The following is a 26,316-nucleotide window of genomic DNA, read 5'->3' on the forward strand; positions in this document are numbered from 1 at the left end:
GCATTACCATTGAAATCAATGGTAATGCAAATGGAAGCTATGGATTTCACTCATGGGTTCCTCCGACTGAAAGCTGCAACGGAACCCATGAACGGAAACCAACACCGATGTGAACAGACCCTTACCAGATGGAAATTCTGCAGTATCTATACCGTGTGTGGAGGGGAGGCCTTAGGGTGTCCTTACAGGAGTCATTATTTGTCATGCTATTTGCAAGCACAACCCACAAAAACAACTCAGAAATACACCTTAAGGCATCGTTCACATCTGCGTTGGGACTTCGTTCATGGGTTCCGTCCGAGCTTTCCATCAGAGGAACCCACAAACGGAAACCATAGCTTTGTTTGCATCACCATTGATTTCAATGGTAACGGATTTAATGCAAATGGTTTCAGTTGGTCTTTGTTGTGCAAGGGTTCTGTCGCTTTGACGGAATCAATAGCGTAGTCGACTGCATTAGTCATTCCGTCAAAACGACGGAACCCTTGCACAACGGAGCCAAACTGAAACCATTTGCACCGGATCAGTCACCATTGAAATCAATGGTGTTGCAAACTGAAAACTACGGTTTCCGTTTGATTCAGTCAGGGTTCCGCTGACGGAAAGCTCAGACGGAATGCCCAAATGGCGCCTTAGGCTGGGATCACATGCCTCTGTAAAAAAAAAAAAAAGAATTGCAATTTGTGAACAAGGCCTTAGGCTAGGTTCACACAGCGCAGGCTGAGTGGGCATCTTTTAAAATAAAACCAAAATTGGATATAGGAGAGCAGACCTATAAGGACTTTTCTTTATGGTCTTCGGTTTATGTTCCATTTCGGTTGGCTTGAAAAATCAAAAACTGCATTGTGTGAACGCCTTCGGGCCTGTTCACATCACCGTTCGCTTTCCGTTCCGGGGTTCCGTCTGGTGAATCGCGCAACGGAAAGTGAAACCACAGCTTCCGTTTCAGTCACCATTGATATCAATGGTGACAAAAACATCGCTGATGGTTTCCGTTCGTCACCATTCCGGCAGGTTTCCGTTTTAACACCGGAATCAATAGCGGAGTAGACTGCGCTATTGATTGTCGGAAAACCGTAAACCATTAGCGATGTTTCCGTCACCATTGAGATCAATGGTGACAAACTGAAGCTGTGGTTTCACTTTCCGTTGCAGGGTTCACCCGACGGAAAAATCCGACGGAACCCCGGACCGGAAAGCGAACGTTGATGTGAACAAGCCCTTAGAGAGTTTAACCGTTCTGTTTCAATTATCCATTTAGACCGATCTCTTCCTCATACAACCAATTCTGCTTATTTTTGGCCAGTTTCTGCCCTGCCAAACCCCTTTATCAGACACTAGCGTCTGAGGTGCAAACAAAGGGGTGTCAAAATTTGGCTCAGGACACCAGTAAAATCTGCCCCGTTATTTTAATATGCTTCACTTGTACCACAACTCTGTCGTATTGTTTACAGGCATCTTAAGGATCCATTCACACGTTGAGGTGGTTCTAACTGTATTGAAAACCACATCTGAAAAATGCATGCATCCTAAGGGTATGTTCACATGGAGTGCTCTCCGGTGTATTTTGGGGCGTTTAAGCCTCAAAAAACAAAAGCAGAACGCATCCAAACATCTGCCCACTGATATCAATGGGAAATACAGCATTCTTTTCCGACGGGGCTTTGTTTTTTTTTTTACATTTTTCCAAAAACAGCACTTAAAAAGACGCCCGAGAAAAAGTGCATGTCACTTCTTGGGAGCAGTTTTTCATGGACCAGAAAAACCCCTAAAATAAAAAAAGTTTGATTAAAAAAAAAAAAAAAAAAAAAAAAAACTTCTGAAAATCAGGAGCAGTTCTCTTGAAAGCAGCTCCGTATTTTCAGACATTTGATTGTGTGTGCACATACCCTTACTGCGATGGTGTTTCAAACTCAGAGTGTGAATGGACCCTTACCTAGACAAGTAACCGCCACCGAACAATCTTAATAAGGGACCAGGTCAGATCTCAGCCGGTCTTCACCAATTTGAGCTTTGTCTCCAAAGTTGAAATACAAAGCTTCCCCCTCCTCCCCATATCAGGCATTTATGGTGGTGAAACCTCTCCAAAGAAGCACCCTTTATCTAGACCAGATCTCCTGTGACTAATATTCAGGGCCATAATTTTTTGCATGCTGGCCATCTTCTTTGAACCACTCCACTAGACCATAGTCACTGCAATTCTGGGTGGTTGTCTTAAAGGCTATGTAAACCTTTAAATGGCATTTTTTCAGGTGGTGTTTTGTGCAACATAATTTAATAGTCAAAACAATTTTTACTCTAGAGATACAGCTGCTCTGTATCCTGTATATGGAGCAGCCGTATAGTTTGCCAAATCCTGTACCGTTCATAACAGATGTGATAGATTACAGGTGGATCCAGCGTGTCAGACACTCAGGACTTCACACTGAACCCTACAGATCCACAGGACTGACCGATTCAGGTCCTAGTGAAAGATAAACCTGCTCTGTATACAGACCACAAAGCAGCTGTATCTCAAAAAGCAACAATTTTTATTAAAGTGTCACACTAAGACATTTAGAAAAAAAAATAAGTCAAAGATTTACATAGCCTCTGAAGGTTTCACTGTAGTATATCCTGCATAAATCCCTAAATTCATCATTTTGACAATGAGTCTCTTGCTTCTGTAAATAAAGTTTTGATATTTAAATTGATAGTTTTCCAATTTATTCTGTAGGTTGATCCCCAGAGTTCTGTGCTTGTCTTTATTTACAAGAGATTGATACTTTAAGTCGCATGGTGATCACACAGGAGAACAGCTGGTTAAGTTCTAGTATAAAGTAGTTGAGCATCTGGACCACCACATGATTGGGCCAGATTATCCTCGATCAATGAAGGTTCCCAATTAATGACAGCAAGCGGAGTTCTTGATTAATTGATAGATCAAAAAATAAAAATAAAAAAAGCACATCGCTTTTAACCACACAATAAGATTTACTTGTGGAAACAGTAATACTTCGTTTAATAGCACATCCACTGTGCCAATTGGCTGCTCCGCAAATGGGCAGTTGCTTAGGGCATCTGTTTGGGTAATAGCTGTGGAGTAAATATGTGATAGTAAATGTACTAGTAGGTAGAAGTTTTTGTAACTTACGAACCTTTGCTTTTATCATAGCAAATCAACCCAAGTTGAGGCTTTTGCATTAGATCAAAGTTAGAGATAGTTTAAGGTTTGCGAAAGGTTTTTATAGTTTGACAGCAAACAGAAACAGCAAAGTAAACCAGTACTTTTCCATTGTTTATTTAGTTGTTTACATTAAAAAAAACAAACAAAAAAACAAAAAAAAAAAAACAGTCATTCAAATAGGATATTTACAAACAAAAATAATTTTATTTAGTTTCCAGGCAAACCATAAACCCTTCCCCACGCTCCCTCCCTCCCTACAAAAACTTGGGCTGTAGCATCCTCAGCAAGTGGCTTGACAATAAAACCTGAGAAAAGCTCCCTATTTAAAGGGTATTTAAAGACCCTACAAAATTTAAAAACAAAAAACTTCCACTAACTCACTGTTGAAGGCTCAAAAAAAAAAAACAAAAAAAAACAAAAACACAAAAACAAGGTATAAAGGTCATGTACAAGAAGGTTCTGTGTAGGATTCGCCAAGATAAATATTAAGAACATGCCTCAGCACAACATGCTCAGAGAACATCGCGCCAGTCAGAGATCGTACAACTTCATGATCAGCACGTTAGTATTTGACACTGACAGCCACGGACTCTGCCGTCTTTCCAGTTCCTTGCCCTTGCGTCACATTTACGAGTTGAGTTCTTTCTGCATTTCATTCATCTCCTTCATCTGCCAAAAAAACAGGATGTTAGACAATGTACCTCAAATCGTAAACTTTCAAAACACGTGACATGTGGGGTGTTTTGATTGGTGAGGGTCTGAGCACGGAGACCCCCACCAATCTCTAAAACTAAGTGGCAGAAGTGCTCAGGTGAGAGCGGTCCTGCTTAGCCTCTGGCTTTTCTCAGGAAGCAGAGTTGTGTACAGACTCATTGTGCAGTATCAATAGAAAGTCTAAGGAAAGCCAATCCGAAACTAAGCAGCACAGCGCTCACCCGAGCACTTCTGCCTCTTAGTTTTAGCAAATGGGGGGGGGGGGGTCCGTGCACTGACTCCCACATTTAAAATTTTAGTTATCTTTTAAAATGAGAACATTATGTGCAATGCCATCCGAGGACCGGGTTCCCAAGTAATGTAAACGCTACAGAATTATCACAATTGAATTCTGTAGTGTTTGCAGTAGCTGCAAAGTGGATGAGATTTAGGAAATCTCATGTCCGCTGGATTTCTGGATTTTCAGTTGCGGGTTTTCCCCATTGGATTCAATTGGGATGCAAGTCCTGCAACGGATGTCCAAGAGTTGCGACTTATTCGCAACAATTACAGTGCAAAAACGGGAAGAAAAAAATATATATACTTACAGAGAACGCCCACCTTCCTGCAGTCTGGCCTCCTGGGATGAAGTTTCATCCCATGTGACCGCTAAAGCCAATCACACGACCTGGAATGTCATCATATGAGGCCAGACTACGCGCAGAGAAGAAAGACGGAGGGGGTAAGTATGAACGGCTTTCTTCCGCAGTGGAAACTGTTCGTAAAATCTCACCACATTGTGGTGCGGTTTCTCAGACAGAACGTACTGCAGGCTCCAGGTTGGACATGCTGTGTGACTTATGCAGCGTATCTGACCTATGGGAACCCGGCCTTAAACTAGGATTACATGCAGTTTGAGCTAAAGCCATGAGTGGGTCAAACAGTAAGACCCCATGTACACGACCGTGATTACGGGGCCGTCCGCGCACAGCAGTTCGCATTTGCGGGCAGTGCTCCCATTATAAAGAATGGACGCACAGTACGTGAAAAAAATAAATAAAAAACTGCATCAAAAACTGTGCGATTCCGGTCCAAGGCCCCGTGCACACGACTAATTTCTATCTGCAATTGTGAATTAGGAATTGCGGATCAAAATACTGAGATCTTAAGGCCTTAATTTCTTGCAAATCAATCTATTTGGTCAATATATTGCATGTTGTCCATGGAGAGCAGAAACCGGGAGTGGCTCTTGGTGTCCATCCAGAAACAAGAAGCACGATTTAGTTTAAAACCTATTTTCTTTAACTGTGATCTAGCCAGTTCTTGCACAATGAGACAGCTGCAGTCCACAGTAGGAGTAACACCTCTAGACTGCAGCTTGTGTCACTACAAGGAGTCACTGGAGCTCTAGCCCTATAGACAAAGTCACTAAGGTGGGGTTAAACTGCCTAAAAGCAAAAGACTGTATATTACACCTGCAAACAATTTTGCCAAAGTAAAAAATTGTATGCTGGGGGGGGGGGGAATTGAACCTGGCATCTATTCCTTACCTCAGCCTTTTCGTATCTGCCCCTCTTTCTTCGTGTGAGTACCTGTTAGAAACATACATGGACATGTCAATCATAAGAATCAGCAACAGTTACTACTCATCCAATATACATGTAGCATGATAATCTACATGCCTAATACCAAATCTATGGAGATTAGTAATCTCAGAGGTCGTACAAGTATAGATATGGGTTTCCAGGAACGTGCATGCTGCAGAGTATTCTTGGTACGTCACTCATACTGAGCTTTTAACCACATCTATGTTTATGCAGATGGTACACCATCACTCCCGTTGAAATAAACCAGAATCTGTAAATTTCCCCATTCATAGACAATACTCACCAAGACCACTATTCCTGCAACAATAGCAACAACCACCACCACGATGACAGCGATCACACCTGCAGTCAGACGTTTCATGGACAATTCATGAGGCTTCTCGTCTATGTACATGATGAGAGGCTCCTGAACCAAGAAGTTCTTGCCATTGACTGGTATTGCAAACTTCAGGTCAGCGTGCATGAGGTAGTCTCCCTTAATCTGCAGAAGAAAGTCTACTTTTAGCACTGCTCATTAGAAAATTAGAAGACCGTGAAGTCTTACATTGCCCTGGGCACTTACATCCTTTTCCATGTAGTAACCAACATCTGTAATGTCCACTTTATCTTGAGCTTTTTGTGAAGAATTCTGCTTCAAATCAATATAGATGTAAGGGCCATCAAACTAGAAAGTAAGACAGGGAGAGTTTTAATGCTGGTTTATATCACCTGCCAAATAACCTTGACCATGTTTCCCCTTACTTCCTGATCTGACAGATAAGGGGGGGGGGTCTCACACAACAGACCTTATGGCATAAACGGACAAGGTGTGAAAGTTATCAGTGGGGGTCCTCAAGTCAGAGCCATATTCTGGAGGTATGGAATACGTAGTCAATATGCATTAAAGACAATCTTCGTAAAAACCCTCTATGGATGTTTTACACGCTACTATTGGTGCTCCAATGTGGTCAAATTATGTTAATTACCAACAGTTATATTTTAGTTGGATCTGAATGGTTTCTTCATAGCACAGACTCATCAGCGTGTAAACCGTTTTTCAGAGTAACATGTTAAATTATTTTATTGCCAGCAATAAACAAACTATCATTGGGTCATTTACAGGAACACACGTCCTGGCAGCACCTGTAACACTGGCATTTTTAATATAGGGGCTTATTCACACCAGGAGTCATCCATTGGCTAAATGAGTTAGATCGAATAATGCAAATACAAAAAAAAAACATGAAAGCGGCAGGTTCAGCAGTTATCGAATGTATATCTTGAACCTGATACACCGTCATGTAGTATTAAATCGGAAGCACATCTTACCTCGATTAGGGTAATGCGCTCAACAGGCAGCTTATACCGGGTTGTAATCAAGTTTTTTAGTGCCCTGTTACAGAAAATGATATAAATGTTAGCGTTAGAACAAAAAACACGCCTATAATCTGCAGTATAGGTATACATAGTAAAGTTACTTACATTTCCAGATCTGGGTCAGACACACTGTCCGTGTTATTGCGCTTCATTTGAACAATTACCCAGCTGTGAAAAAAAATAAAAAGTATCTTAAACAATCGGTCTGCCTGCTAGTATGCGCTCCATTAGTAGAGTGGAAATGAAATACGCTTCAAGGCTGAGTCAGGTTCTATGTGTGGGGAATGTAATAACTCAAAATAATTGCACACACACCAGATACCCGGTCCAAGATCAATTAATTTTTATTGCTGTAACAAACATTAGGACAGATTCACTAATGTGGTCTAATATTAAGAAGTCGTAAACTTAGACCAGATCATCAGAGAATGTGCCAAATTTATCAAAGTGGCGCATGCCGTATGATCTATCTAATATGGTTGGATTAGTTTACGCTAGTTTGGCAAAAAGTTGGCGCATGGGTGTGCTTTAAAAGCCACACCCCTTCCTACTAGCTCACGCTCTCCCGTTAAGCTATACCCCTTCCTACTAGCTCACTCTCCTGCTAAGCCACACCCCTTCCTACTAGCTCACTCTCCTGCTAAGCCACAACCCTTCCTACTAGCTCTCCTGCTAAGCCACACCCCTTCCTACTAGCTCACGCTCCTGCTAAGCCACAACCCTTCCTACTAGCTCACGCTCCTGCTAAGCCACAACCCTTCCTACTAGCTCTCTCCTGCTAAGCCACACCTTCCTACTAGCTCACGCTCTGCCACTAAGCCACACCCCTGTCAAGCGAGTCACAAAGGGTCTAAAACAGTTGATAAATGTGGTGTATTTTGAATAGTAAATGACCCCATTCTGTTCATATACTTTGAGGCAACTCTGCCTAATCAAGCACTTTGTTTAACAATTTACATCTATACATTGGAGGCTTATGTTGGGAGTATTCTGACATACCACTATGTAGCCATACATTGGCCACAGTTTATACCTTGTGGCAAGACTGCGCATACCACCTTGAGAGGCCGGAAGTACACTTTGCTTCTGCCGAGTAAACGGGGGTATATGGCTACGTTCGCGTATACGCCTGGAGCTTTCCTATCGCACACACGGAACATGTTAACATAAGCTGTGAAGAGCGCCTAAGTGAAGGCATGAACTTTGAGATGTACAGCAGGCTAATACTTACTAAGTCCTAACAAGCTCGGGGCACTTCTTGCTTTGTTTGTCTCCCTTTTCAGTTCTTCTAACTCCAGCCGAGTTGACACACCAACAAGTGTCTGTGCCATTGCATTGCCTGGCTTTAAAGGTACCATCAGCTTCACAGTCAGCATTGTAGAGGCCATCGTTGTCAATAAGGGCACCTGCAGGTCGCGGCCTTTTTCCGCTTTTTGTGCCAAAGCTTTCTTTCCTCATTAGCCAACATTTTGGAATCACTGCGAAAAATAAAAAGCTGAATTCTGGTACATAATTGTCAATCTGTGACCGATATCTATCAGGATGTTAGATAAGTCCTTGACAAAATGAGTGGTGACTTGAATCTCAGGGCTAGAGCTTTGATTCTGGTGTCATTTTAACCACCAGACCAAAACTTTAAAACGACACCAAACACATTTGCTTCCATGTGGGGGTGGGTAAAGCTAAATCATGATCAGTCTATATAGCCTTCCAGTGAACCCAGGGATAGGCTACATAAACCTCTGGTTAGCGGGTATAAGTCTCTATTCACACCTGCGTTGCACAACGAACACCGGTTGCCAATGAAACCCATTGACTTTAAGGGCGGGTTCACACATGGCGGAATTCCACTTAAATTCCGCTGCGGACACTCCGCAGCGTTAATCCGCAGCGGAGCCGTTTCTCCATTGACTTTCACTTTAATTTAGCAGTGTTCGTTTACACGATGCGTACAATTCCGCTGCGGAGCATAGGCTGCGGAGCGGAATTTGGTGTCCGCAGCATGCTCTGTCTGTTGCGGAGCAGTGGCGGACTCATGGCGGAATTTCTCCATTGACTTCAATGGAGATTCTAAGTTCCGCAATGAAGTCCGCAGCTGTCATGCACATGTCATGTGTGCTGCGGATGCGTCTTGCTTTTTTAACTTGACATTTCTTCATTCTGGCTGGACCTAGGTATTTCTAGGTCTACAGCCAGACTGAGGAAGTCAATGGGGCTCCCGTAATGACGGGAGCGTTGCTAGGAGACGTCTGTAAATAGTCACTGTCCAGGGTGCTGAAAGAGTTAAGCGATCGGCAGTAACTGTTTCTGCACCCGGGACAGTGACTACCGATCCCAATATACATGTATCTGTAAAAAAACATATAAGTTCATACTTACCGAGAACTCCCTTCGTCTGTCTCCAGTCCGGCCTCCCAGGATGACGTTTCAGTGTAAGTGACGGCTGCAGCCAATCACAGGCCAAGCACAGGCTGCAGCGGTCACATGGACTGGCGCGTCATCCAGGGAGGTCGGGCTGGATGCCGAAAGAGGGACGCGTCACCAAGACAACGGCCGGTAAGTATGAAAATCGTTTACTTTCACTAGGGAAAGTGCTGTCCCTTCTCTCTATCCTGCACTGATAGGGAGAAGGGAAGCACTTTTCCCGCAGTCTGCAGCAGCTAGTCCGCATCAATGTACTGCACATTTTGTGCAGATCCGCTGCAGAATCTGCAACGCAGATTCTGTGCGGCATCGATGCGGACAGTTGCGGAGGAATTCCGCCATGTGTGGTCATGCCCTAATAGGTTCCATCTGGGTGTCTGATTTTACCAGACCAAAAAAAAAAGCACAGCATGCTGCGCTGTGGTCTCCAGTAAACCCTACCAGATCTGTGACGGAGGCCCTTAACTGAGCCTCGGACGCAGATGTGAACAGAGCCTAATACATGAACTATCAGTGCATATGTGCTGTGCTTTTGACTTAGAACCAAATATTTACTAAACATGCCAAAAACAAAAAACGCACTACTTACATGTATTGCAGTCAACCTTCTGGACTTCTGGACCTATTGCAAGGCTGCAGTCACAGGTCTGGCCCCCTCCAGCAGCAGCGTTACATTTGCCATCATAATGGGTGTCACATTTGCAATCTGTAGAAGAAACGCATTGTACTGTAAGTTTACGTCAGAACTTCTGGTAGATTCAGAACTCCATATTTCAATTAAAGATATTGTATTCAATAGAAATACCAGGAACTGCTCACATCTGAGCCAAAAATATCAAGTAATTATCCAGTGTGAACAGTTAGGACATTATGAAGCTGCCAGCTTCTGCTTAATCACTTACTGAAACTTAAGCCATGTTCACACGGTGGATTTTTCAGGTTGAAAAACCTGATGGTTTCTGACCCCTGGATTTCTGCCAGAGATTGTTTTTTAGTTTTATCTGCCATGTATCTGCATGCAGGTTAGCCGCATTCAATGGGGCTAATCCTTATGTGGCTACTAGACACTGCGTGGAAGCCTTGTCAAGTAGCAACAGGGTTTCAATTCCACACAGAAAATGCATATTATGGGGCAGTTTACCATTAAAATAAATCCTCACCATTTTCAAGATCTCTGCTAGCTGAACTGTACTGATAAGTTGCTACTCACAGGTGCACAGCAAGTTACAGCAGAAAACCAATACAACAGCAGTTATATTATAAAGTTGCACAATTCGTCAGTTCAGAAGACCTCGGCTGACATCAGTGAATCACTATTGGAGCTCTCCTGTCTGAGCAGCCCATTACCAAGGAAGGCTTTCAGCCCCTTAACGCAAGTCATAACATCAATGCTTTATTCACAGACAGCAGAGATCTTGAAAATGGTGAGGAAAATAAAATACAACAAGTTGCAGACTATCATTTTGCAGTGTATAAGATTCATTAAATGTAAAACCAGAAAATTCTTTTAGGGTATTTGCCCCCCACACACATACAATGCCCGTTCACAATCATGCACAAGGAGCATATACAGATGTTATCAGTGCCCATATTGTTTTGTGTGCTTCACTGACATGAATTTGCTGGATTTAGCTCAACCTTTAATATCTTCGCAATGAATATCTGGAGAACTTTCTAAATAAAACATTAAAACGTAAACTTAATTGATCTACTGAGATTAGAGGCATTCAATAGAGAGTAATTTATCAAACTCGCGAGCGCGGATCAAAGACAGCTAGCTTGTTGATCAGCATTCATTTGCTCCTTTCACAAGGAGGTATGTATCGGGACGAGCACTCGTTACTACAATCGCATGATGTTGGCAGCACATCTTCCTGTTTACAGAGGGAGCGTTTTCTTGTTGATTGGCTGATAGTGGTCCTGTTTACACAGGGCAAAGATCAGGAACAATCATTCTGTGAACAATCTTTTGCCCGATAACTGGCCGGTGTGAAGTGGCCTTAAGGAGGCTCGGTCACCAGATTATAAGTGTCATATCTCCTATATAATGTGATTGACGCTGTAATGTAGATAACCGTGGTTTTTATTTTGAAAAACGATCATTTTTGATCAATTTTAGATTTATGCTAATTAGTTTTAGACAACTGGGTGTGTTTTTACTTTTTACCAACTGGACGTTGTACAGAGGAGTGTATGAGGCTGACCAATCACCGTCATACACTTCTCTCGATTCATGTCCATTTGTACTCTGCACAGTGTGTGCTGTCACATACACCCACATTAAATTTACTGGTGTCTTGACAGTGAATAGGCCACCTCCAGCCAGGATGCGATGTCTATTCACACTCCCAACACTTCGGTAAAGTTTGTATGGGACTTAATTGCTGCACAGCGTGATCTTGCGAGATCACGCTGCGGACATTCATAGCGTGATCAAGCTGTGCAGAGATTAAGTCCCACACAAACTTTACCGAAGTGTCGGGATTGTGAATAGACATCGCACCCTGGCTTGATCTCATGTGTCCCTTTCAAGCAAGGGAAACGAAATCTCGTTTACCTCGTAATCTCGCGAGATTACGCGTGGCTTGCTGGAATCTCACAGAAAAGATTCAGAAGTGTCAGGATTCTGAATACACGACGTCCAGGCTGGATCTCATGTGTATTCATTATCAGGACACTTGTGTATGTGGCTGCACATCGTTCTAGTAAGAACACTATGTGCTGTGTAAATGAATGGACAGGAGTGCATGATGCTGATTGGTCACCAATTCATCAGCGTCATACACGTAAACACGCCCAGTTAAAAACACAATACACACCCAGTTGGACATACAAAAAAAAAAACGCCCAGTTGTCCATTTCAAAGCTCATTTGCATATATATAATAGCTCATAACTTGGCCAAAAATGAACGTTTTTTTTTTTTTAAAAAACACGTTACTGTTATCTACATTGCAGCGCCGATCACATGCAATAGGAGATAGGGATTTGAGAATCTGGTGACAGAGCCTCTAAGTGTGTTGAGCTTTCCCATCGTACAGTGCAAAAGGGGCCTTAGGCCCAGTTTACACTGTTTCTTTGGCACAGATTTTGATGCGGAAACAATGTCAGAATCAGCACCAAAAAATAGCCTCCCATTGATTTCAATGAAAGGCAGAGACTTCTGTTCCCCCCCCCCAGAGCGGCTATTAGCCGCTCGTAAAAAGAAAAAGAGACATGTCTGCTCTTGCCATGGTTCCACCTCTGACCTACCATTGAAACAAAATGGGAGACAGAAAAAGTTGGCTTTTTTTGCCCGCGGCACTCAATGGCCACAGGTGAAAAATACTGAAAACCACAGCAAGGAAGTACAGGCAGATTTTTTTCTTCCTGCAAAACGGTGTGAACAGGGCCTTAAGGTTACTGAAAAATTGTACGTTTATGTCACAGATAACTAGATTGTCTCGTCTTGCAACAAAGTAGCCACAAACTGCCATTTAACCCAAGCATTAACCTCATGGTCACTGCTACAACCCATTCCTCCGGGCACCAAAATCACTTTACATAGCACCGGATGAGGACTCACTGCTCATAGGCATCAATCTACAACCTATTGAGATTAGGTTTTAGTGCGGCATACACTGAATACAGCCAGAAGGGTGCACAGATTCTCATTACCGGGAAAGTCATAAGAAAACTGGCAAACATGCAGATATCCGAAACCATTATTTCTATTACCTCATATGCATTTCAACCACTAGTCTTAGGCCTCATGCACACAAACTTATTTTTTCCCCCTTGTAAACACGGGTCCTTTGTCCCACATATTCAACCCGTATTCCACCAGTATTTACGGACCCGTGCCTGTAAATACGGGTCCGGTGTCACCAGTAATCCACCCATATTTACGGACCAGTTTTCTCTGCACTAATCGGCAGCCCCTTCTATCAGCGCTGGAAAGAGAGAAGGGGCAGCCGTGTCGGGCAGTTTCCGCAGCGATTTAAAGTAAAAGAAGTTCATACGTACCGTTGTCTTGGTGACGCGTTGCCCTTTTGACATCCAGTCCGACCTCCCTGGAGGACATAAGTCCATGTGACCGCTGCAGCCTGTGATTGGTTGCAGCGGTCACATGGGATGAAACGTCACCCCGGGAGGCCGGACTGGAGGAAGAAGTAGGTAAGTTAACTTTTAATACTATTCACTCCATCGGTAGTCACTGTCCCAGGTGCTGAAAGAGTCACAGCCAATCAGTTAACTCTTTCAGCACCCTGGACAGTGACTACCCCCTGACGTCACCTAGCAATGCTCCCGTAATTACGGGTGCACACACGTAGCCACCCGTAATTACGGGAGCCCCATAGACTTCTATGGGCCTGCCTGTGCCGTAATTACGGCCTGAAATAGGGCATGTTCTATATTTTAACGGCACGGGCACCTACCTGTAAGCATACGGGAAGGTACCCGTGGCCAATAGATGTCTATGGGCTCGTTTTTACATTCATCTGCATGAGGCCTTAGGCTGGGTTCATACATGCGGTCAAAGTGTGTTTTTTGCTGCGACTTGCAAAACCGAGCTGTTGTGCCGTGATATTGCAGAAAGTGGCACGGTTTTGCCGCAGAAAACTAATTTGACTGCACCAAGTGGTTAACAGGTGTCCATCATATAGAAGCAATTATTTTAGAGTCATAGGCCTAACATTCATCACTACTACTGGGGTGGAAGATAGCATTACCATCTATTTGCTAACCAGGGTGTCATGGTACTCGTGCTTTGTAGGAACAGCGCTTACGGCTCTTGAGAATGGCTATAATGAGTTAACTTGCGGAGAGCAGACTGGATGGGAATCTGCGCAGCCCTGTGTGTACAATAGCACCATATAAGCCATTGTTGTTTTTAAGGGTATGTTCACACGGCCAAATTTCAGACGTATACGAGGCGTATTATGCCTCGTTTTACGTCTGAAAATAGGGCTGCAATACGTCGGCAAACATCTGCCCATTCATTTGAATGGGTTTGCCGACGTACTGTGCAGACGACCTGTAATTTACGCGTCGTCGTTTGACAGCTGTCAAACGACGACGCGTAAATTTACTGCCTCGGCAAAGAAGTGCAGGGCACTTCTTTGCCACGTAATTTGACCCGTTCTTCATTGAAATCAATGAAGCACGGCTCAAGGTTTACGAGCGTCTCAGACGCCTCGTAAATTACGAGGAGGAGCATTTACGTGTGAAACGAGGCAGCTGTTAACAGTCTGTCTTTTCACACGTAACTGCCTCTCAGCGTGTGAACATACCCTTATGGTGATCAGAAGCCAAATAAAAGGTGAGCTAAAAAGGATCCATCATCATGTATGTAGTGGAGGGACGTTTATTAGAGTAATGTCTCCTTTACACCGTCCGGTGGATGGAACGCCAACGTTGTGTTTTTAGCTACATTTTGTACATTTCAGGAAAAACTAAAAACCTCAATGCTGTGCGTAATCAGCACCAAAACCTTCTCTCCAACACCACTTTGGCGACTACTTGGACAATTCCTTAAACGGTCAGAAGAAATTGGTCAGTGGAAAAACAAAAACACTGGTGTATAAAATTGTTTTTCAGGCGGAAAATGCTTCTAATTATACGATTGTCCGGTTCCAGCAAACTGATATTTTTTGGATGATTAAAGTTACATAATTTTCCAGTATGCTTTCTGTATTGGTTTCTCACGATTTTCAAGATCTCCGCTTGTTATTCAGTAGGAACATTCATTATTTTCTTCCAGTGGATAAAATTCTGCCCATGGTCATGTGATGGACACAGGTGCACAGCTCGTTAGTCGGGCCTAGTTCACACGGAGTGTCATGTAGGCAGAAAAATCTGCCTCAAACTTCCTTTGACCTGCCTGGGTTCGGCCCCGGCCAGTGAGTGCCGTGGGCAAAAAAAAAAAAAAATAAAAAAAAAACGCAGCGAAAAATGCTTTCTCCGTCTCGGACATCAACGGGAGGCAAATGCCTGAGGAAAGAACAAGGTGCTTTTTCCTGCAAGTTTTTTTTTTTACCCAACCATTGAAATCAATTGAAGTTGTTTTTGGCGTGGTTTCCACATTAAAATAAACTTAAGTGAACATAGCCTTACAGTATGTTTATCAGCTGAGTCTTCTAATGCTCCAAGCACACCTGGGGGGTCCATTACAAGACCATTAACAGAATCTTCTCCACTGGAAGTAAATAATGAATGTCTCTACTGAATGACAACAAGCAGAGATCTTGACAACCATGAGAAATTTAAAAAAAATAAAAAATAGTGTATATCTTCTAAATTATACAAGATAAACAACATTTATACTTGCCGAAACGAGACAATCGCTTTAAGTGCCATTTTAATCAAATTGTTCCAAAGGCCGAAACCTATTTTTCTAACATTAGTCAGATTTAATATAGAGATTATTAATATTCCCTCCACTTGTCTGCAGGTACCAGTCACTGTGTAAGCAATTCCCTCCCCCCTTCACCTCAGCCCCTAGTCTCAGCCAGGAACCGCACTGAGTCATAACAAAAGACAAGTCTACACGATACCACAGCCCCAGGTACAGTCACAGCCGCTCCCAGTCACGTCACAGGTGCAGGCAGTGGTGAATATGGCCACCATGCCTCCCTCCCCCCGCAGGGAGCACAACCTGGCGCCATTTTGCCAGAGAGCCGCGCCTCATGCAGTGCAACCTGAGCGGGAAGATGACCCCATGCCAGGCAGCACCTAGGACCTGATCAGAAACCACGCAGAACCATTGTAACTAGACAATGAAGGAGCTAACGGTATACAGCTCCTATCTTATCAGCAGCAGATACACTAGTTACACATAATCACACCTATCTTATCAGTCATTATAGATTACCAGGAAGACTAAGTCACAACTAGGAAGAAAAAAAAAGTGGAATACAATTATAAGCTTCACCTTTGTCTGTATAATAGACCATTACATAAGTAAGCAAACCAGTGAAACGAGGACAAGGTGAGCAAGCAGCAGGAATGCCTGGTGAGCTGGGACCCACAACTCCCAGCAGGTCATGCTGAGGGTTGTAGTTCCCAACAGCTAGAGAGCCGCAGGTGGCAAACCACTGATCTAAGCAAGTAGAGAACATTTGATTGGCCACATTCTGCAGTCCATTCCCACGGGAAAACATTTGGCAAATCCATCGGCTATTCATTTCGGTCACAAATAGTCAGTCAACCATTGTATTCAATAGTCTGGAAAACGCGAACAGCAAGTCAGTGACCTAGACAATAGCAGCTCTGTTAGAACTATTCTAGAAGTTAGGAAAATCCTAGATCGGAACTAAAACACCCATCAGATAACACTGGCGGGTGTGATGGAGTCGCATAGGTTGGGCTGATCTCCAGGAGAACAGAATAGATCGTTAGAATCTCACTCGATACATTGTATCATTCCAACGTTCCAGGTCAATCAGAGCGCGACACTACACACCTGAGCCCACCACGTGAGCGCACTAAACAGAATTGGGGAAAATAATCCAGAGTCCGGGACTCACCTTGGCTTTGAGCCTGAGTGATGAGAATACAACAGAGCAGAGCAGCTCCCAGCCTCAGCATAGTGGAGGTCTTCATGTTTCTGGACACTGCCTTGATGGAGTCCTTTAGGGTCTGATCCCCCAGTTAGTTTAAGAGTCTTCACCTAAGTCACTTCCTACTCCACCTCCTTATACCAGGTCAGACCGGTCCGACAGGTCCCTCCCTGAATCACAAACAAGGACGAAACTTGCGAGCAACTGTTCTCCGGTTACACCTGGATACTCTGCAGAAGTCCCCTCCTCCACCGAAACCAGTGCCCTGAGGGGTTCAATACAGATCCTTGGAACTCGAGGCAGCTCAAACTCCGGGATCCAGTTGTAAGCCCCAGCAGCCGAGAGAGGTCTTGTCGTCAAAAGATGAGTGCAAGCCCCAGGTTCTCCTGCAGGTGTTATATAGAAGAGTGCAGTGACGTCACGGATCACCTGGATGAAACTAGGAGTGGTGACTCACCTGGAGCAGGAAGGTGGGAAGTCTTCTGCGTGTCTCATCGGGACACATTGCCTGCTCTGTGATCTCATGATCCTCCCACCGAGAGGGAAACTGTCTGTAGGTTCTCTCCAGGGACTGCTGAAACGTATTACTCACCTGTACTGTCCGAAATGAGTAAATACCCGTACAACTGAGGCTGCAAAGGTTACCATGACTTGTGTGTTTCACATAAGTAAACAAAGTCTCATGTATGTGTATATTGATATATGTATACATATTTACAAACACTATATATATATATATATATATATATATATATATATATATATATATATATATATTTATTCCCATTAGTATATCCCCCTTACATGCAAGATAAATTACCTATACAGTTTAGCAAAATGTTGTTAGTTATGTATCAGAAACCGCTGGGCTCAGTTCACACTTGCAGTTTTCTATATATTTTTTTTTTTTTTACATTTTGGATTTTAATCAGAAGCTGCACAAACAATTCATCAAGCATAATGATACTCAAAATAGGGGCTGAAATCTCAATTTTATGCCCGTTCTCATCTATCTGCCTTTTGAGTTTGACAAAAAATTAAGCGGAAATCTGTTATTAACTCTTCCTTTAGATTGCATCTTATCTTTAAGATCAGGGGTAAGTGGTAGTCTATTATTAGACCATTCCGGTCAAAGTTTATTACCACCTAGATCCAGAAATAAATCTCCATGACCCTCACGGAGTTACCTCCATTTGATCAGCTCCGTCTTTGCATTTATTTGCAAGTTCCTCACCTTCAAAGACTCAGAGGCAGCCGAGAGACCACACGGGGAGAGGCAGAATCCAATAGGAGGCACAGTCCACCAAATAGGCGAATATGTATTGTATAGTACCGTTATCCTTGTACTTTCAACCCCGCTAGAGATGTAAATTGTAAAGGACTTACGCTGGGTTCACACGACCTATTTTCAGGCGTAAACGAGGCGTATTATGCCTCGATTTACGCCTGATAATAGGGCTACAATACGTCGGCAAACATCTGCCCATTCATTTGAATGGGTTTGCCGACGTACTGTGCAGACGACCTGTCATTTACACGTCGTCGTTTGACAGCTGTCAAACGACGACGCGTAAATTGACTGCCTCGGCAAAGAAGTGCAGGGCACTTCTTTGCAATGTAATTTGAGCCGTTCTTCATTGAACTCAATGAAGAGCAGCTCAAGATTTACGAGCGTCTCAGACGCCTCGCATAATACGAGGAGCAGCATTTACGTGTGAAACGAGGCAGCTGTTTTCTCTTGAAAACAGTCTGTCTTTTCACACGTAAATGCCTGCTATCGTGTGCACATACCCTAAGGGTATGTTCACACGGCGGGGGTCCGTAACGGCTGAAATTACGGGGATGTTTCAGCCTGAAAACATCCCCGTAATTTCAGCCGTACCGGCATGTGCAGGCGCTTGAACGCCGCGTCAATTACGGCCGTAATTAGCGCTGCTATTCATTGGAGTCAATGAATAGCGGCTCCAATTACGGCCAAAGAAGTGACAGGTCACTTCTTTGACGCGGGCGTCTATTTGCGCGCCGTCATTTGACAGCGGCGCGTAAATATACGCCTCGTGTGAACAGACAAACGTCTGCCCATTGCTTTCAATGGGCAGATGTTTGTCAGCGCTATTGAGGCGCTATTTTCGGGCGTAATTCGGGGCAAAAACGCCCGATTTACGTCCGTAAATAGGCCGTGTGAACATACCCTAACTCTCGAGTACTCAGAGGCGGCCAAGAAGACACACGGAGAGATGCAAGGTCCAGGAGATAGCGCACATATACAATTTTTCTTAGCCAAAAACTCTCCAGCTAGTTGCTGGCTTTTAAAGAGGCTCTGTCACCAGATTATCAAATCCCTATCTCCTATTGCATGTGATCGGCGCTGCAATGTAGATAACAGTAACGTGTTTGTTTTTTTTGAAAAACGATCATTTTTGCCCAAGTTATGAGCAATTTAAATTTTTTGCAAATGAGCCTATCTAATGGACAACTGGGCGTGTTTTCTCGTATTTCCAACTGGGCGTGTATTGTGTTTTTACCAACTGGGCGTGTTTACTTGTTTTACCAACTGGGCGTTGTGAATAGAAGTGTATGACGCTGACGAATCAGCATCATACACTTCTCATCATTCCCAGCCAGCTTCTTTCACTGCAGACACAGCGTGACGTCACCCACAGGTCCTTCAACCTTGTCGTCGGACAAAGAAGATACATCGGCTCCAGGCGTCCAAAAGGTTAATATGCTCGTCTCTAGGGAGTTTGCTATGCTTACCTGCACATGGTGATGCTGCTGCAAATTCAACTGTACTCTGACGCCTGGAGCGGATGTGTCTTCTCTCTTCCGACGCCAAGGTTGAAGGACCTGTGGGTGATGTCACGCTGTGTCTGCAGTAAAAGAAGCTGGCTGGGAATGATGACGTCACTCACAGGTACTTCAACCTTGGCGTCAGAGAGTACAGTGCAGGGTATGTGCAGGTAAGCATAGCAAACTCCCAAGAGACGAGCATACTAACCTTTTGGACGCCTGGAGCCGATGTATCTTCTTTGTACGACGACAAGGTTGAAGGACCTGTGGGTGACGTCACGCTGTGTCTGCTGTGAAAGAAGCTGGGTGGGAACGATGAGAAGTGTATGATGCTGATTTGTCAGCGTCATACACTTCTATTCACAACGCCCAGTTGGTAAAAACACAATACACGCCCCGTTGGTAAAACGAGAAAACACGCCCAGTTGTCCATTGAAAAGCTAATTTGCATAAATATAAAATTGCTCATAATTTGGGCAAAAATGATCGCTTTAAAAAAAACAAACAACTTTGCTGTTCTCTACATTGCAGCGCCGATCACATTCAATAGGAGATAGGGATTTGATAATCTGGTGACAGAGCCTCTTTAAGTCTATGACGTTCTCATCACACATTGGGGAAGATTTAGCAAAGTAGTTACCATTTCACTGATATAAATACATTGATAAATAAGGGGTTCAGGCCAAACACCATATTTATGAAGCCCCAGCGCCACTTTTATGGACACAATATTTGATTTGTTTTTTTACCATGCAGCTAAAAATGTATCTAAATGCACCAGAAAGCATATACAAGGTAATGAGTAACATTTCTTTTTTTATAGAGACGTACCTTCTCTGAAAGGTCCCCATAGTTGGCAGTCACATGACATAATATAATCAACAACACGTTATTGTTAACCTTAACCCACCCCTGACTTCCAGTAATATTAGTACGATAGCATTCCTTTAATCTAGCATTATTGGGGCTTGTTAATGGCAGATTATCATATATTCTGGATTTTCTGAAAGGTCATAGAAGAGTATACACAAATGCCGTAACTGGTATGCAGGGACCGCTCTCCTTTTGTCTCATTGTTTCTTCATTTGTTTGGGTCAGGCTTCGTTGACATCTACGTCAGGACTCCGATTAGGGGTTCCGTCGGAGCTTTCGTCAGGGGAACCCATAAACGGACGCCCTGACGAGACAAACGGAAACCATAGGTTTGTCACCGTTGTGTAAGGGTTCCGTCGTTTTGACGGAATAAATAGCGCAGTCGACTATGGTATTGATTCCGCCAAAACGACGGAATCCTTAAACAGTGACAAATGGAAACCATTTGCATCGAATCCGTCACCATTGAAACCAATGGTGATGCAAACGGAAACCTATGGTTTCCGTTTGTCTCAGTCAGTGTTCCGTTCATGGGTTCCCCTGACGGAAAGCTCAGACGGAACGCCTGAATGGAGCCCTGACGCAGATGTGAACAAAGCCTGACTTGTGGTTTTACTTGTTTGTAACTTCACTAATTGTAAAGCGCCACAGAATGTGTGAAGAACAATTAAAACAACAGCCGTCACACGGATGCATGTATTTCAATGGGGCCGTTGTTTCAACGGACCGTGTGAATGGTCTGTTGAAGAATAGAACATGTCCTATTTTTTTTCCATTTTCACGGGTTCCCTTGATAGACTCAAGTCTTTGGGGATCCGTGAAAACGGGACCCGCACGGATGCAACTCGGACGTGAAACACGTCCGTTTTTCAAGTACGAGTTTGCACTCGTTCGTGTGAATCTGGCCTTATTCTGACTAATTACATTTATGTTAACACATGTCTGATAGGTGGGGATCCTACCTCTGAGACCCCAAGTATTGGGAGAATGGGGGTCCTGTGTTGCAATCCAAGGGGACAGGCGGCTACTGAAAATAGGAGCGGGGTACACTAGGAGATCTGGCCATACATATGCACAACCCCCTCTATTATAAAGGGGTTATCCCAAGAATCAACATTATCCTAACCATAGGATAGGTGATAATATGCTGATCGGTTGGGGTCCGACCGCTGGGACCCCCACTGATCATGAGAACGGGCGTCTCGTTCCTCTGAATGAATGGAGTGTCAGGTCTGCCGCACTTTTGCCTCGTGAAAAACGGAAACCTAGCAGAAAGGAGTCAAACGGAATCCAACTGAAACAATAGAATTACCATTGAAATCAATGGCAATTCAAACGGAAGCGATACTTTCCGTTTGGATTTTCGGTCATCTCTTCCTCTGATGGAAGAGAACTAAGCGGGAGACAACACTAGTGTGAACTTAGACTAAGCAATCTGTTATCTGCCGACTGATATGTTTTATAACCTATTTCACTTCTCGTGGAAAATATATTGCCGTCTTACTGTGATAATAAATATTGATTTATAACTGTGTGTACAGTAGTTAACCTGCTGGAGCCATTGATCACTGTAGATTCTCTCTCGCATTCAGGAGACTTTCCACAGGGTCATCGTAGATGTGGATCCAGTTGAAGTGTTCGAAATTTAAGAACATCTCATAATAAGAACTAATTTCCAATAAAGGGTAGTTCAGTATTGTTCAAGGACTATTGTCAATCCTTTGATATTCAAATCTCAAGTCACGAAACCGGCAATCCAAATAATTCACTGTTCAGACCTATGTTCAGGGGAAAACAATGAATGTGTTTCTAGAGTATAATGTGGCCAACATATGCCAAAACAGTGACAACTGCGCTTTTCAATACCAGGGGATTACGCAAAAAAAATATTTTTTACAATGGGGCTCAATGGGCCATGTGTGCAACTGCATGGCATACAGTTGCATGCTTTGAGGCCATACATTTTGGCATATATGTTCGGAGATTTGTATACGCCGAATGTGCACTTCAAATATGGTGTGACTAGAGTCTTAAAGGCTATGTAAATATTTGAAGGGGAAATTTTTTTTCTTTAATAAACAGATCAGTCTGTGTGATTGGTGTAATTTTATAATTCGTTTTTATTAAACATTCTTTTTACTTTATGAGATACAGCTGCTTTGTATTCTGTATACAGAGCAGCTGTATCTAGTACTAAATCCTGTTCCCGTCAGGTCCGCGGGACTGACGGGTTCAGTGAAAGCGGGTCCTGCATGTCTCTGACAGGCAGGATCGAGATGTTACCGATCACATCTAGGTTCAGAACTTAGATGTGATAGATTACAGGAGGATCCTGCGTTTTAGAGACATGCAGGACCCGCTTTTACTGAAGCTGTCAGGCCGGTGGGACTGACAGATTCAGGTCTTAGCGAATGATACAGCTGCTCTGTATACAGAATACAGAGCAGCTGTATCTCAAAAAGTAAAAATAATTTTTAATAAAAACTAATTCTAAAGTTACACCAATCACACTGATTGAACTTTTTATGAAAAAAATAAATGCCTTTCAAAGGTTTACATAGCCTCTAAACATCTATGTCATATGTGATCGAAATCACGCAAAGCATGCAGAGCTACATTTAAGTGGTTACAAAAATAAATGAAGAAACTACACACAGGAAGACATATTTTGCATATCTCAAGCATAGGGACTTTCAATGTCGAATTTTTGAGTTATGCAAAATATTAGTATCTGCTTGTCAATGCAATAAAATCCTTAAGGGGATGTTCACACGGGCTATTTTCAGCCGTTTTTGGGTTGTAAACACCACGAAAAACAGCTAAAAATGCAGGTGCTGAACGCCTTCAAACATCTGCCCATTGATTTCAATGGCAAAAACAGCGTTCCATCCCCACGGGGTGTTATTTACGCTACCTTTTTAAAAAACTTTTCCCTATGAAACAGCTCCATATTTTCAGCCGTTTTTTATTAAGCATGTGAATATGCCCTAAAGGAACCTTTAGGTTATGTTCACACGTTTAACCAAAAAGGGCTGAAAATACGGAGCTGTTTTCAAGCGAAAACAGCCTCTGATTTTCAGCCGTTTTTTGCAGCGTTTTTTATGGATTTTTTGGAGCTGTTTTTCTATTGAGTCAAGGAAAAACGGCTCAAGAAGTGACATGCACTTGTTTTTACGAGGCGTTTTTTTTACGCGGCCGTTTTTAAACATGTCGGACACCCGCTGCGTAAAAATCACGGACTGTCTGCATGGCCCCATAGACTAACATAGGTCCGTGCGAGGCGGAAAATCACGCGTGTTGCACGGACGTATATCACGTTCGTGTAAATCCGCCCTAAGGGTATATTCACACGGTTAACAAAATACGGCTGAAAATACAGAGCTGTTTTGAAGGAAAAACAGCTTCTGATTTTCAGCCGTTTTTTAATCAAACTAGTGTTTTTCACTGCGTTTTTTACGGCCGTTTTTGGAGCTGTTTTCCTATTGAGTCAATGAAAAACAGCTCAAGAAGTGACATGCACTTCTTTTTAGGGGCCGTTTTATTTAATTTTTTTTTTTTAAATGAGGCGTAAAAGAACGCCCCGTCAGAACAGAACGACGTATTTGCCATTGAAATCAATGGGCAGATGTTTGTAGGCGTTCTGCTTCCAATTTTTTAAAAACGGCTGAAAATAGCCAGTGTGAACATACCCTAACAGAGGATCATTGCAAGTTTATGAAATATGAAAACATTGTTTAAATACACTGAAACCTCTTCCATCTCTTCGACCACCCAAAAAGTGCAGTGAAAAATGGTCTTTAGGGTCAAAGAAGATGGCCAATATATAGGATATAAGGGAACTGAAAATCTGTCACAGAAAAATTTGGTCTGGTGCTGTCTTCTCAAAAAGCTGCTCTTATGGAGAAGTTTCATTGTATCGATGCGCAGACATCGAGCCAGAAGGAGATGCTGGGAGATTGTGAATGCAGACTCTAAATCAGGACAAGGACAAGATAAATAATGCAGTAGATTAATTCTATATGTTAGCTGTATCATGGTGATTAAGGGTATGTTCACACGATGAGAGGCATTTACGCGTGAAAAGACAGACTGTTAACAGCTGCCTCGTTTCACACGTAAATGCTCCTCCTCGCATTTTGCGAGCCGTCTGAGACGCTCGTAAATCTTGAGCTGCTCTTCATTGAGTTCAATGAAGAACAGCTCAAATTACGTGGCAAAGAAGTACCCTGCACTTCTTTGCCGAGGCAGTCCATTTACGCGTTGTCGTTTGACAGCTGTCAAACGACGACGCGTAAATTACAGGTCATCTGCACAATACGTCGGCAAACCCATTCAAATGAATGGGCAGATGTTTGCCGACGTATTGTAGCCCTATTTTCAGGCGTAAAACGAGGCATAATACGCCTCGTTCTACGCCTGAAAATAGGTAGTGTGAACCCAGCCTAAAGGTGGACATAGGCTCATGCTTCAACATTTACTTCACATTTTATTTCCACTGCAACAAGTGTGTAAATGAAAATTGAATCTGCATCATCCTACATGAGAAATTCACGACAGTCTGTTGTTAGGCTGGGTTCACACGAGCATGTTCGGTCCGTAAAGGACGGAACATATTTTGGCTGCAAGTCCCGGACCGAACACAGTGCAGGGAGCCGGGCTCCTAGCATCATAGTTATGTACGATGCTAGGAGTCCCTGCCTCGCTGCGGGACAACTGTCCCGTACTGTAATCCTGTTTTCAGTACGGGACAGTAGTTCCACGGAGAGGCAGGGACTCCTAGCGTCGTACATAACTATGATGCTAGGAGCCCGGCTCCCTGCACTGTGTTCGGTCCGGGACTTGCGGCCGAAATACGTTCCGTCCATTATGGACGTAACATGCTCGTGTGAACCCAGCCTTACTCTAGAATAGTATTGATCCCTGATACATTTTCTGACTAGTATAACGGCCAATTATTGTTTGAGACAGACAGATTTCTGGGGCATCTACAGTATCAAAATTGTGGTCTTGTAATCGCTCTACTCAGAGTTTTTTGGCAAATTTTTTTACTCGTAAACCGCGCCAAAAAACGGTGGAGACCGCCTCCCGGGAAAAAGAAGCATCATGCTCTTACTTCAGGCGTTTCCATCTCTGACCTCACATTGACATAAATGGGAGGCAGAGAAACCAGTTTCCACTGCGTTTTTTGTGCGCGGCGCTCAATGGCTGCGGCCGAAAAACGCCTGCAAAAAACTCTGTGTGAACAGGGCTTTACCGTTATGATGGAAACCTTAATGAAAACTCTGACCCTATTAAAAATCAATGCAGTCCGTCGGTCACCGCGTGGATTTGTTGTAAGACTAAACGGGCACAGCGTCATCAATTCTGTTATAAACTGAAGCCATGACACTAAAGTGAACAGAACATTATTAGGGTATGTTCACACGGCTTATTTACGGACGTAATTCGGGCGTTTTACGCCTGGAATTACATCCGAAAATACGGCTTGAAAGCGTTGACAAACATCTGCCCATTAAAAGCAATGGGCTGACGTTTGTCTGTTCACACGAGGCGTATATTTACGCGTCGCTGTCAAAAGACGGCGCGTAAATAGACGCCTGCGCCAAAGAAGTGTCATGTCACTTCTTCAGACGTAAATGGAGCCATTTCCATGGACTCCATGGAAAACCAGCTCCAGTTACGTCCGTAATGGACGCGGCGTTCAAGCGCCTGCACATGCCGTTACGGCTGAAATGACGGGGCTGTTTTCTCCAGGAAACAGCTCCGTAATTTCGGTCGTTACGGACGCTGCCGTGTGAACATACCCTTAGACATCTTGACAAATGATCTCTGCAAAGCGTCATTATCAGGTATCAAAATATAGCACT

General features: G+C 43.4%; 1 protein-coding gene across 3 annotated transcripts; it reads right to left on the bottom strand.

Moving 5' to 3' along the window:
- Positions 1–3,422: 3,422 nt before the first annotated feature.
- On the bottom strand, positions 3,423–17,184 carry EPCAM (epithelial cell adhesion molecule). 3 transcript variants are annotated; one of them, XM_075864565.1, is made up of 9 exons: positions 16,754–17,184; positions 9,836–9,952; positions 8,054–8,300; positions 6,928–6,990; positions 6,775–6,838; positions 6,029–6,130; positions 5,750–5,947; positions 5,410–5,451; positions 3,423–3,835 (listed from the first exon to the last, which is right to left on the bottom strand). In XM_075864565.1, exons 1-9 carry the CDS (start codon positions 16,827–16,829, stop codon positions 3,794–3,796), a joined length of 951 nt encoding a protein of 316 aa, XP_075720680.1. In that variant the 5' UTR covers positions 16,830–17,184; the 3' UTR covers positions 3,423–3,793. The 3 variants fall into 3 exon arrangements, with proteins under 3 accessions (XP_075720680.1, XP_075720679.1, XP_075720681.1); XM_075864564.1 differs by lacking the exon at positions 16,754–17,184 and adding an exon at positions 16,159–16,554; XM_075864566.1 differs by lacking the exon at positions 16,754–17,184 and adding an exon at positions 15,782–15,882.
- Positions 17,185–26,316: the final 9,132 nt, after the last annotated feature.

The sequence above is a fragment of the Rhinoderma darwinii genome, chromosome 4 (genome assembly GCF_050947455.1).
Source record: "Rhinoderma darwinii isolate aRhiDar2 chromosome 4, aRhiDar2.hap1, whole genome shotgun sequence".
Taxonomy (NCBI): domain Eukaryota; kingdom Metazoa; phylum Chordata; class Amphibia; order Anura; family Rhinodermatidae; genus Rhinoderma; species Rhinoderma darwinii.